We start from the raw sequence: 15,183 nt of genomic DNA on the forward strand, positions 1-15,183 counted from the left end.
TTATCTCACCTCATTCATCCTTTTTCTCCTACCCCATCTCTCTCCCCACTAGTATTCTTATTTTGTTCTTCTAGCTTTGCAGTTCGATCTTAATTCTCAACTTATTAATCCAATTGCAGAGTTCAGGGTTCTTGTTTCTTGCACTCTTTTTCTCTATTTTAAGAATAAATTACTCTATTATCAATAAATTCTGATTGAACGATCAATTTCGTTGATTTTTACTTGTTTTTTATCACTTTCCAGACGGATAATGTGAAACCTACAGAGAAAGAATCAACCGACCTCCACAAAATTGAGACCAACTACAAGAGTCCCTTCTCGCTCTTCAAAGATTGGTACAAAGATCATGAGATTCCCGACAACCAAATTGCATCAAAAGCTCTTACACTCTCCACCGCTAATAAGTGAGTAAATTCAAATCATACAGAGAAAGTAATTATTCCAATTTACATTACCCAACACATTTAATGATTGGAGTAAGTATATTTTATGAACTGGAAATAGTCTCAGTATTCTTCATTTATTCTTTTTTTACAATGAAGCACAGATCGGGAGAGAAAAACTAAGAATACCTTGTACGATTTCTCTCCCAAATTTAGGTAACATTAAAAGTCCAAATGAATGCTCTGAGAATAAAACTATTCGATGTGTCTTGGGCGTGTCTTGTCTCGGCCAATAACAGCATTCCGCTGTGATTGGTCAGCCAACTACCAATCAAATGGCTCCATTTACACGTTCATCTGCAGCTTAGCATGGGCTTCACTTGACTTTAGAGTGAATTAATTATTACTTTGATTTGGATTTGTTGTTGAGACAGTTTTCAACTATTGAAAATGAAATATGATCAAAATTATCAATTTGGCTATTATAAATCGAATCATTATCATAATATTGTACTATTCCTTTGTCTTTCTTAAATGCAATCTCTCTATTCTCTTCAACGTCTTCAATCCATTATTTCCAAACATTTTTCAAATCATTTTTTTTCATTTCATTTTCATCAAATATTTCCAACATTATTTCCAAACAATAGATTTTAAAGCTGATATCACTGAAGAGTAACAACATAAACAACAGCTTATAATTTATCCCCATTCATGTGCTGATATTGTTATCTATTCTAGCGATGATCCCTTCGTTTTCACCTCTACTAACCCTCAAGCTATCAGTTCTATCATAATCATATTTTGTTTTGTAATCAATAATTATCACTTCCTCAACTTAACTCAAAATTTGACTCTATCACTGGCTCTTTAAATAACAGAATTTACATTTCAATTATTCTGATCCATTTTGCAGTACCTGAATTGAATGGATTAGTTTCAAACCCAACGGTGTATTCAACGAGATAAAATTGTTATGCAAAATAGAATCATCATGTTATCTATTGTTTTCTATTAATTAATCTTCATTGTATTGCTTCGAGAACCCTATGTTTCTCTAATGTGATTGAAGATAAACTTTATCCATGCCTTGCTTGGTTTTGCCAGCTATAAGCAGTGACTTCAATCATTGTTATATTATAGAATATATACAATTTATAACCCCATATAATATGATCATATCCCTATATTAATTCAATCTTGTATAGGACAATCATTGATAAACTTTGAGCTGAAATTTGTTCTGTTTTCGATGCACGGATTAGTCTCTTATCAATATTCATACAATAAGGAATGGTTTATAGCTTGATACCGAAATTGAATATTGGGTAATCTAATTCCCAATCTATTATGGATATCCGATATTATTATTGAGAATAATCAGTACCTACAAGATTGAATTATATACCAAGCTGATATATCTTGTACCGGGTCTGTACCTATATTATGTCCTTCAAGTTCATATGCATAGTTCATGGAGAACGGGATATTGTTTATTAAATATCAGAGCAAAAAAAAACTACAGATGGAAATAATATTTTTCAAATTTGATGATAATTATTTAAAAAATAACTGTTGTACATAGGATTCTTGAACATTTGGAAGAAACTTGCTTGTAAAATGTAGAAACTCGACGAAGCTTGTAAGTTAGGATTGAATTCTTTCTTATTTGAAGATGAAAAATCTGGTGTGGCGCACTCACACAACTTTCCTTGCCGTTATGAAAATTTATCACCTGACGCTAGTGTACACGCGCATCTCAAGTCTACTATTCAAAGATCCAAGCCAGCTGGTGACAGGACAATAACGCTGGAGACACACGAAATCTGCTATCTCTTCATAGCGAATGATTTAATAGAACCAACAGTTGCCAACAGTTTGCAATTGAAATAATAACATTTTCTCGAATTTCGAGCTTATTTAAAATCTTAGGTTAAATTGTTATTGAACATAGATTGAAGAGATTTTCATGCTTAATCTTTTCCACTTGGATTTTTTTGTTTGAATTGTATCTGAAGCCTGATAGTTGGGAATCTAAAATCAAACTTTGCATAGATGGGGCGGAGCTCCTGGAATTTTCACAGATATGTGACTTCTGGCAGTTGATAGAGCTTATCAATGACTATTCTAGGTATGAGTTTGATCAAAATCGTTGGAGCCGTTTTCGAGAAAATCGCGAAAAACCCTGTATTTGACAACATTTTCTCCATTTTAGCCGCCATCTTGAATTGCATTGGATCGAAATTGTTCGTGTCGAATCCTCATATTGTAAGGACCTCAAGTTCCAAATTTCAAGTCATTCCGTTTATTGGGAGAAGAGATATCGTGTACACACACACACACACACATACAGACCAATACCCAAAACCCTCTTTTTTGGAATCAGGGGACCTTGAAACGTCAAGTGGGGTACCTTAATTTTTTTCGGAAAGCAATACTTTCCTTACCTATGGTAATAGGGAAAGGAAAGTGAAAATTTAAATCCACGACGAACAATCTCCAACTGTCTTTTGAATATTGATGAAAATTAACTGAACAGTTCAAGAGAAAATTATCGAGTAAATAGTGAAATCATGTTAAACAATACATACGTTTTATTGCCTTTTTTCGCTAGGGCTACTTTTAATGTAAATAAAAGTATAAATCTGAGTACCCTTTTAAATTATTTTGCACGACATGTTTCGGCTGTTTCGGAAACATGTCGTACAAAATAATTTAAAAGGGTACTGAGATTTATATATATTTTTTGTGTAGTTGAGAAGTTGATATTGTGGTAATTATTCATATTGAATGAAAAAGACTAAGAATTGTCAAAAAAACACTGATTTATTGCTACTTAGAAAGACCGGTTTCGGTTATTACACCATCACGGAGTTTATCAGAGATTGACAATGGTGTAATAACCGAAACTGGTCTTTCTAAGTAGCAATAAATCAGTGGTTTTTTGACAATTACTTAGTCTTTTTCATTCAATATTTATATATATTTTTAAAACATACATAGAATGTTACAATGGATTAATCACCAATCATTCATTTTCCAGCTCAAGAAAAAACGATCAAGTAATATCATGTTGAACAAAACATACATGAAATGTTTTTATTAATTGATCATCAATGATTATTTTTCAGACAAGGGCAAGTGAGCTCCAGAACTCTTATACTGAGAAGACTTGACGAAGATGGCTTTGTTATCATGACAGATAACAGGAGTCGAAAGGCTAAAGATCTGGTGAGTCTACATCCATTCTTCCAACCCGAATTATATCCATCGACATTTAATTATATAGTCCTTTCATAAGGTAGAATCATATTTCTTCAAATCTTTGTCAAATTTTCCAGAAACTCTCGATTAATCATTAATTATATTCATATTCACATATTTATCTCTATTATAGTCCTCTTATGAGCTTCAGCTTGAAGGTTCCTTCAAATCTTCCAGAAACTCCCGACTAATCGTTAATTTTATTCATCTACATGGAAGTCATCCATTTATAAAGTATATTCATCCATTATAAAGTCCTTTCATAAGGTAAGAAGTATATCGAGTCAGTCCCAATTTCCCAGAAACTCACGACCAAATCATGAATTATGAAAATGTTTACAAGAATTGGTGAGAAAATGTTTAGTAGCCTACTGAATAAGAAGACTAGAATGATATTGGCCAACCGCAAACTCCAAAGGATAGGGAAGAATTTCGAAAAGTGGAGGATTCTACCACTGCTGAAGATGAGAGTAATAAGAACTTATTCTTATTAAATCTTTTCTTATTCTTAATCAAGTATAAGAATAAGAATTAAGTATAAGAATAATAACTGTTTATGTTATGTATGGCAACTTTTATATCAGTGAGAGATGATAGCATGTTACTTATTTATTTAATCATTCATAATTACACAACTTACAAAAAAGTACGACAGGCTTATAAGCCCAAAACGGTTCCAATTCTAATTTAACAACAGTCCAAATAATGTAGCTGGTTTATGTGTCACTCACATTCATCAATATAACAGGTATCTCAATTTATAAGAAATTGAGATACCGGTTCGGTAGTTACATCATTATCATCCTTGGTAATCTAAAACTACAAGTGAAGATTGCGGCAGTATTCATAGATAACGATCGAGCTCCGCTATTGGTCAAAGCCGCGACCGTGACCTACCAAGGTCAACACTACTTGCGATTGGTCTTGACAAGCCCCTCCTAATTAGCGGCTCAGACGAAACAAAATAAAAATAACTATTGAAATGTCGAAATGGTATTTTCTACCCATCAAAAATCATCACAAATCAGAACAATCTAAAGTTTATAGATGGAAATTACTGAGATATTGCAATTATTATTCAAATGCTAATGAATTAATTATTATTGAACGAAAATCCAAATTTAATGCTGTAATTGAAGTCTTCGGGGTGAATTACAGCATTTAATTTGGATTTCGTTTAATAATAATTATTAACGAAATCCAAATTGAATGCTGTAATTATTATTATAATAATTATTAAACGAAAATCCAAATTGAATGCTGTAGTTAAAGTCTTCGGGGTGAATTACAGCATTTAATTTGGATTCTCGTTTAATAATAATTATTCATCTAAAGTTGTTGTATGAATCATAATTCATGTTTTGCTTCAATTTTTCCAGAAAGAGAATCCATATGCTTCAATGGTGTACTTGTGGGTGACCATGCAAGATAGCCAGATTCTAGCTAGACAGGTAAAGTTGTTTTCATATTTTTGAAAAATATTCTTTCAAAACTACATCAATTGAAGTTTATTTATTACAAAACACCATCTTTCTTCTATGAAATCTAATATCATTCTCACAAATTATTGACGTACAAGCGGAAGTTGAAGTCTACCGTGGGAAAGAGATATGTTGTTTGAATGACCAGACCATATTAGGCTGGTTACACCACCTAGTATCCAGACAAGACTAGTCACGTTTAGTCACAATACTTTACATAGTTGCTTATGAAGACATGTCTAATGCAATGACTAATCAGTGTGCTGCGTCATAAACAGCAATGTAAAGTATTGTGACTAAACGTGACTAGTCTTGTCTTGACTAATTGGTGTGTGACCAGCCTTAGGCGTTTTTTAAGCGTTTTTCCAGGCGGCAACCCAATCAGCAAATCGAGAGATTCCTATCCCTGCCGACTAAAAAAACGCAGTCTGTAAACGCCTGAGAACCGCTCTATCTGGGCCCCGATAGTCATTAGTCGATATTTGGATATGTGTTGCAATTATAAAAACAAATTTTTGTATGTATCTAGAGTGAAAAGTACGACTTTTTTCTCCCGAGGGAAAGTTTGAAGCCCGAGGCGAAGCCGAGGGCAACATTTTCCTGAGGGAGAAAAAGTATTTTCACTCGTGATGTACACAACATTTTTCCTCCATCTACATTTTTTTATAGAAACTGCAAATAAAATCATTTTAATAACTTACGTATTGGTGACAATGTTCCTAACAACATAACTAAAATCTAAAACCTAAACAGCGGCGTCTGATTGGCACTGCCGATTGCGCTATCTAGCAAAAGTGTCACAATTATATCAGCTGGGTGTCTACCAAAAATGGCTGACTCCAGATCACGCAGTTCAGATTGAATTGCAGATCAAAAATATTTGTTGGCTGGTATTTTGAATAGAATAAGATATTTTAAAATTTTATAAATTTTTTATCGTCTACTAATATTAAGAAGTAATATCATACAAACATATTTCATGAGTTGATCAAATTTCTGGGTTGGGTATTGAATTCATTTGACTCAATGACAGACACCTCTTTATGCTTTCTCATCTGAGAAGCATAGACTTCTAACCTATTATAATTTAAGTTTTTAAAATAGAGATGCTTCCCATGTTATTTAAATGGAGTCACTTTTACTCCCTAGGAGTTTTTCTGTTTTTCTGTTTTTACTACCGAGAGCGAAAAGTGACACTTAGTATTATGTTTCAGGGAGTAAATAAGTACTTTAGCCAGTAGGTGGAGGAAAAAATATGTTTTTCACACTGTTTGAATTTGGCTTTGGACTCAACGAATGTACTTTTTCAACTTTGATCGCTCATAGAAGTTCAGAAACGTCAAACAAAGGAACAAAATATAATTAAGCTATTTCAAAATTTCTTCCTTTTTCAAACATATCCTTAGAATTAGATTCTGACTGATAGGTTTTCTAGTTAATTGACGTTTTTCAACTATATCGAAAAAAATATATATGTGATGAATCTTTCAAATAGATCTCATGAGAAGAGAGAAAATTGTGATTACCTTTTAAATGAAAGAATTTGCTAAAGGAATAGTTAGCGACCGAGCGATAAAGCTTACTTATCAGTAACTGTATATTAGATAAGAGTACCGTTCTGTACTGAATATTTCTAGAAAATTATTCAATAAATTATAATTATTCTGCAAATAAAGCACGAATACTTATGAATTGCTCATTGATTTTGAGGTTACACTTGTTTTACTGCCGATCAGATGTTTTAAGCAGTTCGAACACAGCTGACTGATTCAAAGTATTGTCAAATGTCATGCCAGTTTCATGCAAGGTATAATATCATTCCTAAAATTATAAAACTATCAATAAAGGACCAAGAATTTCGAATAAAAAATAAAATGTTATATTATTGTTGAAATTATTTATTACTTAAGAAATTATATTATAATGTCAGGTCTTATTGTAACAACTAGGTCATATCTGAACAGTAATTATTGATAAACACAGCAGAAATTAATTATAACAATCTCAGACATAATAAAATTGTATAATAATATTAATTTATTAATTATTACTTCAACTGAACACATGGTAATTAAATCTCTTTGGCAAGCCTAAGCCAATCATAGTGCATAGAAATAGCACCAAAAAGGTGATCGTTTGAAAGCAACACATGTTAATCTACTATCAGACAACAAACCTGCCTTATCATATATGCTAGCACATATACATTGTATAAGAGGAACTATGTCGAGGAGCTTAAGTGGTTTTAAGAATTATATAAATTGAATTATTATCATAATTAAAGGAATTATATTCTCTTGCTTGCCACTGACGTCATGTCTACGTCACAATCGTTCTACCAATGGCAAATTTTTATGCAAATTTACTACACCGAGATTCTCAGAAGAAAGGTCTAGCCAAGAAGCTTAGAAAAAAGACTTCACTTCCCTTTGAAATCCTCACCGTTCAGACCTCGTTATAGTTACCAAAACTTATTTGTAAATTTTCGTTCGATTTTATATGTTCTATTTGTGAGCCAATATTTTGGCTATTCTAATTGTTATTTGTAAATCTATTTTTCATCAATCGATAAATAAAAGTTTAAAGTTAAATTATCCCTTAATTAATTTGGTGAAGGAGATATTAAATTAAAATTCCCCACGTGCTGAGACCGAAGCCTGGACCCGCTGCCGATCAAACGATTTTGATCTAAAGAAGAAATCACGACCGCCAAGGAATTTCACGTGAGTTATAAGTTTAAAGGGGCCCCAATCTACGCTTCGAAAATATTACAGTGCAGAAAACTAAATTTTTTCTTTGTTAAATTATTGGCCACGCCGACAAGCGCTTATTAGTTATTAAGAGCCTAGAATTTATTCAATTTGAAATTTAAGAACTTGTAGTTGATTAACTATCCTCCGCTGCCAGAACCACGATCCCGAGCATTTTAAAATATTTATAATTCATTTTTCACTATTTTTCCAAAACTGTTAATTTTATCATTGTAAAATTCTGTCGAATCACACATGGTATCATGCAAATACAAGAAACTGCTAATCATTTTTGTTAATGTTAAACCACTTTCCATCTGTAAATCATTCTGAATCTGCACTGTGAGATCACATATTTTATTATAATATATTTCAATTTTGTTAATTCGTTTTCTGAGTTCGATTATTTCTTAAGCCTGTCAATTATTGTGTCTGATACGTTCTATATCATCAAGAACCGATCGAATACGATCATTGAAATAATTGAATTAAGCTGGATATTGGAACAGGTCTAAGTGGATGTAGCGAGTGGGGTCAGATCGAGATATTTATTCTTTGTCCTTACCTGCTCATATATCAGCTTTTATCTGTTACCAACCTCGACTTAGGAGCGAACCATCAATTGTACAGCAGATGCAGCCAGAGATCATATAATTTCCTACAATGGAGCTTAAAACCCGACAAGACTCTGTTCTCGAAATATATTCCGAACAATATCTGGTCCTTGTACCCTATCTTAATCTTCGGAACTTATTAGAGGCAGTCCCGTAATTATCTACATCGGATTTTTGCTCGACCTGTATGATTTTGTATGCTCATTCTTCACAGGTAATAATTTTAAATATCCGTCTTCAGTGTTTAGCGATTGCTACACTGCTTATAAAAATTTCATCACTATACAATCTGTCATTAAAGAATCAAGGGTGAGCGAGCGTTTAGGCCTCCGCGATTCCGACAATTGTATTGAATCTTGTAGTGAATCAAACAGACTGGTGTACGCTTAGCGTCCACGCACGCAGTTACCAAATTTATAACCTCAACCAGAAATTCAATGCAAGATTCACTCTACATGTGTGAAGCCTTCAAAAAAAAAAAAAAAACGCTCCACAATATATATATCTGTCATTCTATCCTCAAAATTAGTTTTTGGCTGATAGTTTTCCAGTTATTGACTTTCACAAAAAATTGAAATTACCAAATATGCGAAAGTAAGTCGATACAAGAATTTACTGAACATTTTTATTGAAAATTTCATGTAGAATTTTTTGTGGAACACTCTTTGTATGATGTAGGTGAATTAATAAAGATGAAAATCAATTAATGAATGATGACATGGAATAATCATTATTCCATATTTGAAATGATATAAATTATTTCGACAGGTGAGAGTGGAAGGTGACGTGGTCCAACTGCCAACTGACAACATGGCGGAGATTTTCGAAATCGAGCCTCTCTTCTGCAAAATCCGCGCCCACATCTGCCATCAGGGCAAGACTGTCGACTGGAAGCAGATGAAAGACCACCACGACAAACTTCACCAGGAGGTCGAGAACAACAACCTTCAACTGGAGAAGCCTGAACATGTGTAAGTTCATTACAATCATAGGAGAATAGAATCAGGACTTCCCATGTACTGCCCAGATATATAGTAGGACCTGATAGATTACTATATTGTTTTTTCATCTTACTTTATTATTCTATTTCAATTATTATACTAAATCGATTATCACTCAATTACTATACTCATGCCCGGTTGCAGATTCGCTACATAAAGCCACCCATAGTTAACAGAGCCATTAGTTAACAACCCGCCCATAAATAGATGTTCGTTGCAGAGTCGTTTGCCAGACCCCTTTTAACTATGGCTCTGATAAGGCACACACATCAGTCACACTGCTGCTCATACCACTTTTTGCGTCGTATGCTTCTATCCATCTAATGTATTGGCATCGGGAAGAGAACCACTGTGAACAGTTCTTCTAAACCTCCAGTCGCATGACGTCACAACATGGCGATTATTTATCACAACACTGCAGTCTGCTCTGCTTATTATGATGTTGATGATGATTACGAATCGAAATTGTAAACTGCAGACTAATTTGTAATTATTTTCAGTTAAGTTAGTTTGAATTTTTCATGAATTAAGTAAAATAAGATTAGAGGTAGAAGAAAATGCAACTTTCAAACCACCCTCATCCCTTTGAGAAAGAACTGAGAGAACGCTGATTTTGGGCGTATCTTTGACGTTATTGCAAATTCCCTCTAACACAACAATAATACACCCTAGCTGAGCTTCTGTACTGAATTTGAACATTTTCTGTTCATTTGTTCTCGATAAAGCTGAGAAAACGCTAAAAAACGATGAAAAACGCAGATTTTGGCGTATCTTTGGTAATTTTTCCAAGTACGGTACGTTCTTAATGCGCCTCTAGAGGGCCAACTGAACATACCTACAAAATTTGATCGTTTTTGGTCCGGTAGATTTTTAGTTCTGCGAGTCAGTGAGTCAGTCAGTCAGTGAGTGCCATTTCGCTTTTATATATATAGACTAGAGAACAATAGCGTGAGTAGATATCCCATGGTATAGGGCGTTTATGTCGCAACTTTTACTGTTATCTCAAGCCAATTACTGTTGATTATTGTCGTTTTTTACTGTCTTGACCGGGTAAGAACGGCACAATATGAGAGACTACCAGCGTCATAAAGCTTCACAGGAGAGAACTACGTGGACTATCAGCTTGAGATAACAGTAAAAGTTGCGACATAAACGTCCTATACCATGTGATATCTACTTAATGCCTATTGTTTCCTATGATATAGATTAATGTTTCATTATATGTCTGATGGTGTCTGATTTTCAAGCTCTGGATAATGTTGTTCGAATAGATGGATACAAAAATTTCACCTTAATAGTCTATGTTCCGGTTAATTTTTAACCGTGTCTAATCTACGAGAACCAATCAGAGAAGCCGTATTATCAAAAGGCCTTCTCTGATTGTTTCTCTTGAAATTAATCACGGTAAAATTTAACCGGCTTTTGTGCCACCGGGCCTTAGTCCAGATGCTCTAGTGGCTGAGTGACCTGAAAGTATCGATCTAAAAGTTTATTTGTTTCTTCATGTAGCTCATGTAGCTTTCTTCATGGAATTAATAATGGTTAAAATTTAACCGGCTGTTATGTCTTATGCTTGAACCGCCATTAATGTGCTGTTTGTGGGAGTGTCTAGGGCAATGACAGACGTTCACCTTGGTAGGTCATTCTACCAATCACAGCTCTCTGCTATAAAGTTCAATTTTGTTTTAATGACATTTTCATCTTTTTATTCTAGTGTGGCCTACAAGATCTTCCCCTACACAATGGAGTTTTACGAGTCACTTGGCCAGACAATCGCGGATCGACTTCTCTATGTCAAGAATGGAAACGAATGGGAAATCAAGAGATTGGCCGCTTAAACAGAGAGAGAAAGACAATACTATATACTCCGATAATAATTCTTCAATGAATTCTTACAAACCTATGTGTTCATCGCTTCATCCTAACAAAATAAAATAATATCTATCACAAACAATATTGGAATAATGATTGATTGAATATGAAGAATATGTACTACTAATGGATTGAAACAATAAAGTGTAGACCATGTAGAGATATTATTATACCTAACCTAATACCTAATACGCGGGTTTTTACAGCCTTCCCGGCCGTTTCCCGCACTCAACACGCCATCTGCCTCTATCTCTCCATACGTCTTGTTGGATGCCCCTGCTCTCCATGACCTCTTCTATGTTTTGCTGCCAAACGTTCGTGGTCGTCCTCGTTTCCTCCTCTCAGCCGGAATCCACTCATATACCTTCCTTGGTATGCGACTGGGGCTCATTCTTCTGATGTCCGTACCACTGCAGTTGTTTTTCCTCCACCTCATCCACCACTGACCTGTCCAATTTCATTTTCTCCCTTATAACCTCATTTCTCACCCTATCTCTCAAGGTCAGCTGGCAACATCTTCTCCAGTAATTCATCTCCATAGCCAATAATCTTTGTTTTAGTCTCTTGGTTAATGTCCATACTTCCGCCCCATAAGTTACACAGCTCATCACAATTGTTTTGAAAACCTGTTTCTTTACTCTTTCAGATATATCATCCGTCCAAAGTATTGAATGTAGCTTCCTGGTTAAAACTCTCCCCTTTGCAATCCTGTATCCAATCTCTCTCTCATCCCGTCCATCATTTTTTATTGTCATACCTAAGTACCGGCATTCTTTGACATTTGCAATTTCCGTGGTTTCGTCAATGTTCAATGAATTTCCTTCTCCTCCACCACCATATATTGCGATTTCTCTTCACTGATTTCCAGGCCACATTTTTTATACTCCTCTATGAGTTCCTTGTCATATATGACATATCCTCTTCATCTTCAGCTAGGAGGACCTGGTCATCTGCAAAAAGTAGAGTATATATATTTTCTTCATTTAGTAGTACACCCATACTTCTACACTTGCGTGACCACACCTCCAAGGCTTGGCTTACGTATATCTTGAAAAGCGTGGGTGAGATGGGGCAACCTTGTCTAAGGCCTTTATTTACAGTAAACTCTTCTGACAGCTGGTTTCCAATCTTTATCCTGCTACTACTATCCTTGTAAAGAGTTTTTATGGCATTGATGAGGGGAGTACTAATTCTCGCTTTTTTGAGAGCTTCCCATATCTTATTCACTGGAACACTATCATAGGCTTTTTTCAGATCCAAAAACAAAACATGAAGTTCTCTTCCTCTCTGTAATTTTTTCTCCATCAGATGTTTGATACAGAATAGGTTATCGGTGCATGATCGACCAGCACGGAAACCACTTTGCTCTTCTATTTCCTCATTTCCAGTTCAAGTCTTTGTTTCAAAACACGTCCGTACAGCCTACCCATAGCTGCTGTTATGCTTATCCCTCTGTAATTTGAACACTCGGCTCTGTTCCCTTTCTTGTATATTGATGTGATCCAAGCCTCTTTCCACTCTCTAGGCACCGTTGTTGTGGAAATACATCGATTGAACACTTTGTCAGGTATTCTAAAATGCCGCTTGGAGCAAATTTCAGCAATTCTATAGGTAAACCTCCAGGACCCGCGGCTTTGTTTTTTTTTCATCCCCTGCAAGGCTTTTCCCACTTCTTCCAGAGATATTTCTGGCATAGGATGGTCTTCCTCTTCATGACAATATTCAACTTCTTGAAATATTGGTCTTTTTTCCGTCAAAAGATCCCGATAATAGTCCTTCCATGTTGTTGAATCAATAACCTGTATTCGCCTTCTTTCTTTACGATCCTCTCTCAGCCCCCTGATAGTTTTCCACGCTTCTCTAGACTTTGAACTACCTAACATATTTTCGATTTCATAACACTTTAGTTCCCAAAATCTGTTTTTCGCCTCTCTTCACCTCTTTCTTAACAAGGTATTCTGTCTCAAATATGCCTTCCTGTCTTCGGGATCATGTGTTGTTAGCCATCTCTGATACAACGTCTCCTTCTCCTTAATTGGCGACTTTAGATTTTCATCCCACCAATATGAGTTTTTGTATGATCCCTTGCTTTCCACCTCTCCCACAGCTTCTAATGCTGCTTGATGCAACTCTGAGATATTATTATAATATTGGAAAACGTTTGAGCAATTTTGTAAGGCTAAGTATGTTAAACCATTGACTATGGACATAGAGAAACGATAGCATAAGGTATATTACGCTATTGTTTCTCTAAGCTATAGACATGTCTTTAGTCAATGATTAAACCCAGAGACTATAATCTATACTATCTATACGTTTTTACATTTATAGTCTCTGGTTAAAACCCATATTAATTGCAAGTATTTCTTTATATAAAAAGATCAAGATGGAGGTTTAGATCTGAATTCTTCAAGCTATAAAGAATGTATTCTAGCAAGGGTTTAATATGAGTTGTTCAATATATGAATAGTATATTTCAGAGAAATTGATGACATCCAATGAGTACTATCACCTTTATATATCTAATATCTCGATCAAAGAACAGGCCATTCCTGGATAGATCGCGTCAGTCGGTATATTTCAACATGAGAAATGAAAATCGCTGGTCAAACAGACCACACTTTACTTTATCATGATGGCAGTGTCACAGATCACAAGAAGAAGTCACTGATATTACATAAACTTTTTTCAGATGGATTTAATAGAGAATGCAATTAATTTATTTTTTTTATTTATTATTTATTTATTTATTTAGGATTTTCGTTAAATACTAATTATAAACTTTTTTCAATTAGCCACTTAAACTTAAACAAGGAGGACCTGAAGATGTTCACACATCCGCCCTCACGCGGCTCCGGCAGGATATATTAATTATAATGAGAATCTTATAGAGACATTTTGTACGAGTATAATGAGAATATAATGAGAATACATTATAACGAGTTATATGAGAATCTTATAAGACATTTTGTACGAGTAGCTATATAATAAATAAAAAATCAGCTGTAAATATATATAAAATCAGCTGTGCTAATAATGAAGTTGTGTTCCTTTTCTAGCTCAAAATTTTGCAAAATTACTCAAACATTTCCAATTTGTAGAGATTTGAGTGAAGTATTTTTGTTTTTAATCAGTTTTTTTAATATCAAAGTTCAAAATTTTTAGTTTAGTCATTAGTTTTGAAGTGGAAATTGGACTATTTGAAGTGAAAGTGAAATCTTAACCTTATTCTTATTTGAAACTTTTATTTGTAAAAATTTGTGGAGAAGACAGTTTTGGGCTATGCCTGTTGTCTTCTCCCAATCAATTATAATTATTATAATTATGATCTGTAATTGCCAATGAAATAAATAAATAAATAAATAGATGAATAAATAAAGGAGTAAGTGTATTAAATCAAATAAGTATTTCATGATTTTATAAAATAATGCTATATGTTACTAAAATACTCCTGTTCCATATATTATGTATTGTATTGAAAAATCTCATTTGATGTTTTGATAAAAATTTGTGAGTTTTTGAATACTTATTACATTTCTAATCATGTTTTTCATATTGGTTATGTTTTCTATATTTATATTGTGCCGTTTCTATTGAAGATTTGATAATAACGAGTGGACTGTTTTACTTGTGATGTTTCAACTGTACCACTACCGTACTCTATCACCTATTTTTGTTCAACTATTATTTTGTATTAAGCTATACCGTATTGCATTTTCTATAATGAGATAAAGAGAAGAGCTGGCTCATACACGTACGGGTAGGAAATTCACGAATGACGCATCATCACGTCTGAACTACTGAGCTGATTAACTTGA

The 15,183-nt window shown here is 34.1% G+C and overlaps 1 protein-coding gene across 1 annotated transcript; it reads left to right on the plus strand.

The window, feature by feature from the left end:
* Nucleotides 1–243: 243 nt before the first annotated feature.
* On the plus strand, nucleotides 244–11,439 carry LOC120356384 (pyridoxine/pyridoxamine 5'-phosphate oxidase-like; the record flags this gene model as incomplete). The annotated part of the gene is made up of 5 exons (XM_039445317.1): nucleotides 244–404; nucleotides 3,515–3,614; nucleotides 5,027–5,098; nucleotides 9,261–9,463; nucleotides 11,208–11,439. Coding segments are annotated over 5 exons (660 nt in total), but the record flags the coding sequence as incomplete, so codon positions are not given.
* Nucleotides 11,440–15,183: the final 3,744 nt, after the last annotated feature.

Source organism: Nilaparvata lugens, unplaced genomic scaffold, assembly GCF_014356525.2.
Source record: "Nilaparvata lugens isolate BPH unplaced genomic scaffold, ASM1435652v1 scaffold6618, whole genome shotgun sequence".
NCBI lineage: Eukaryota > Metazoa > Arthropoda > Insecta > Hemiptera > Delphacidae > Nilaparvata > Nilaparvata lugens.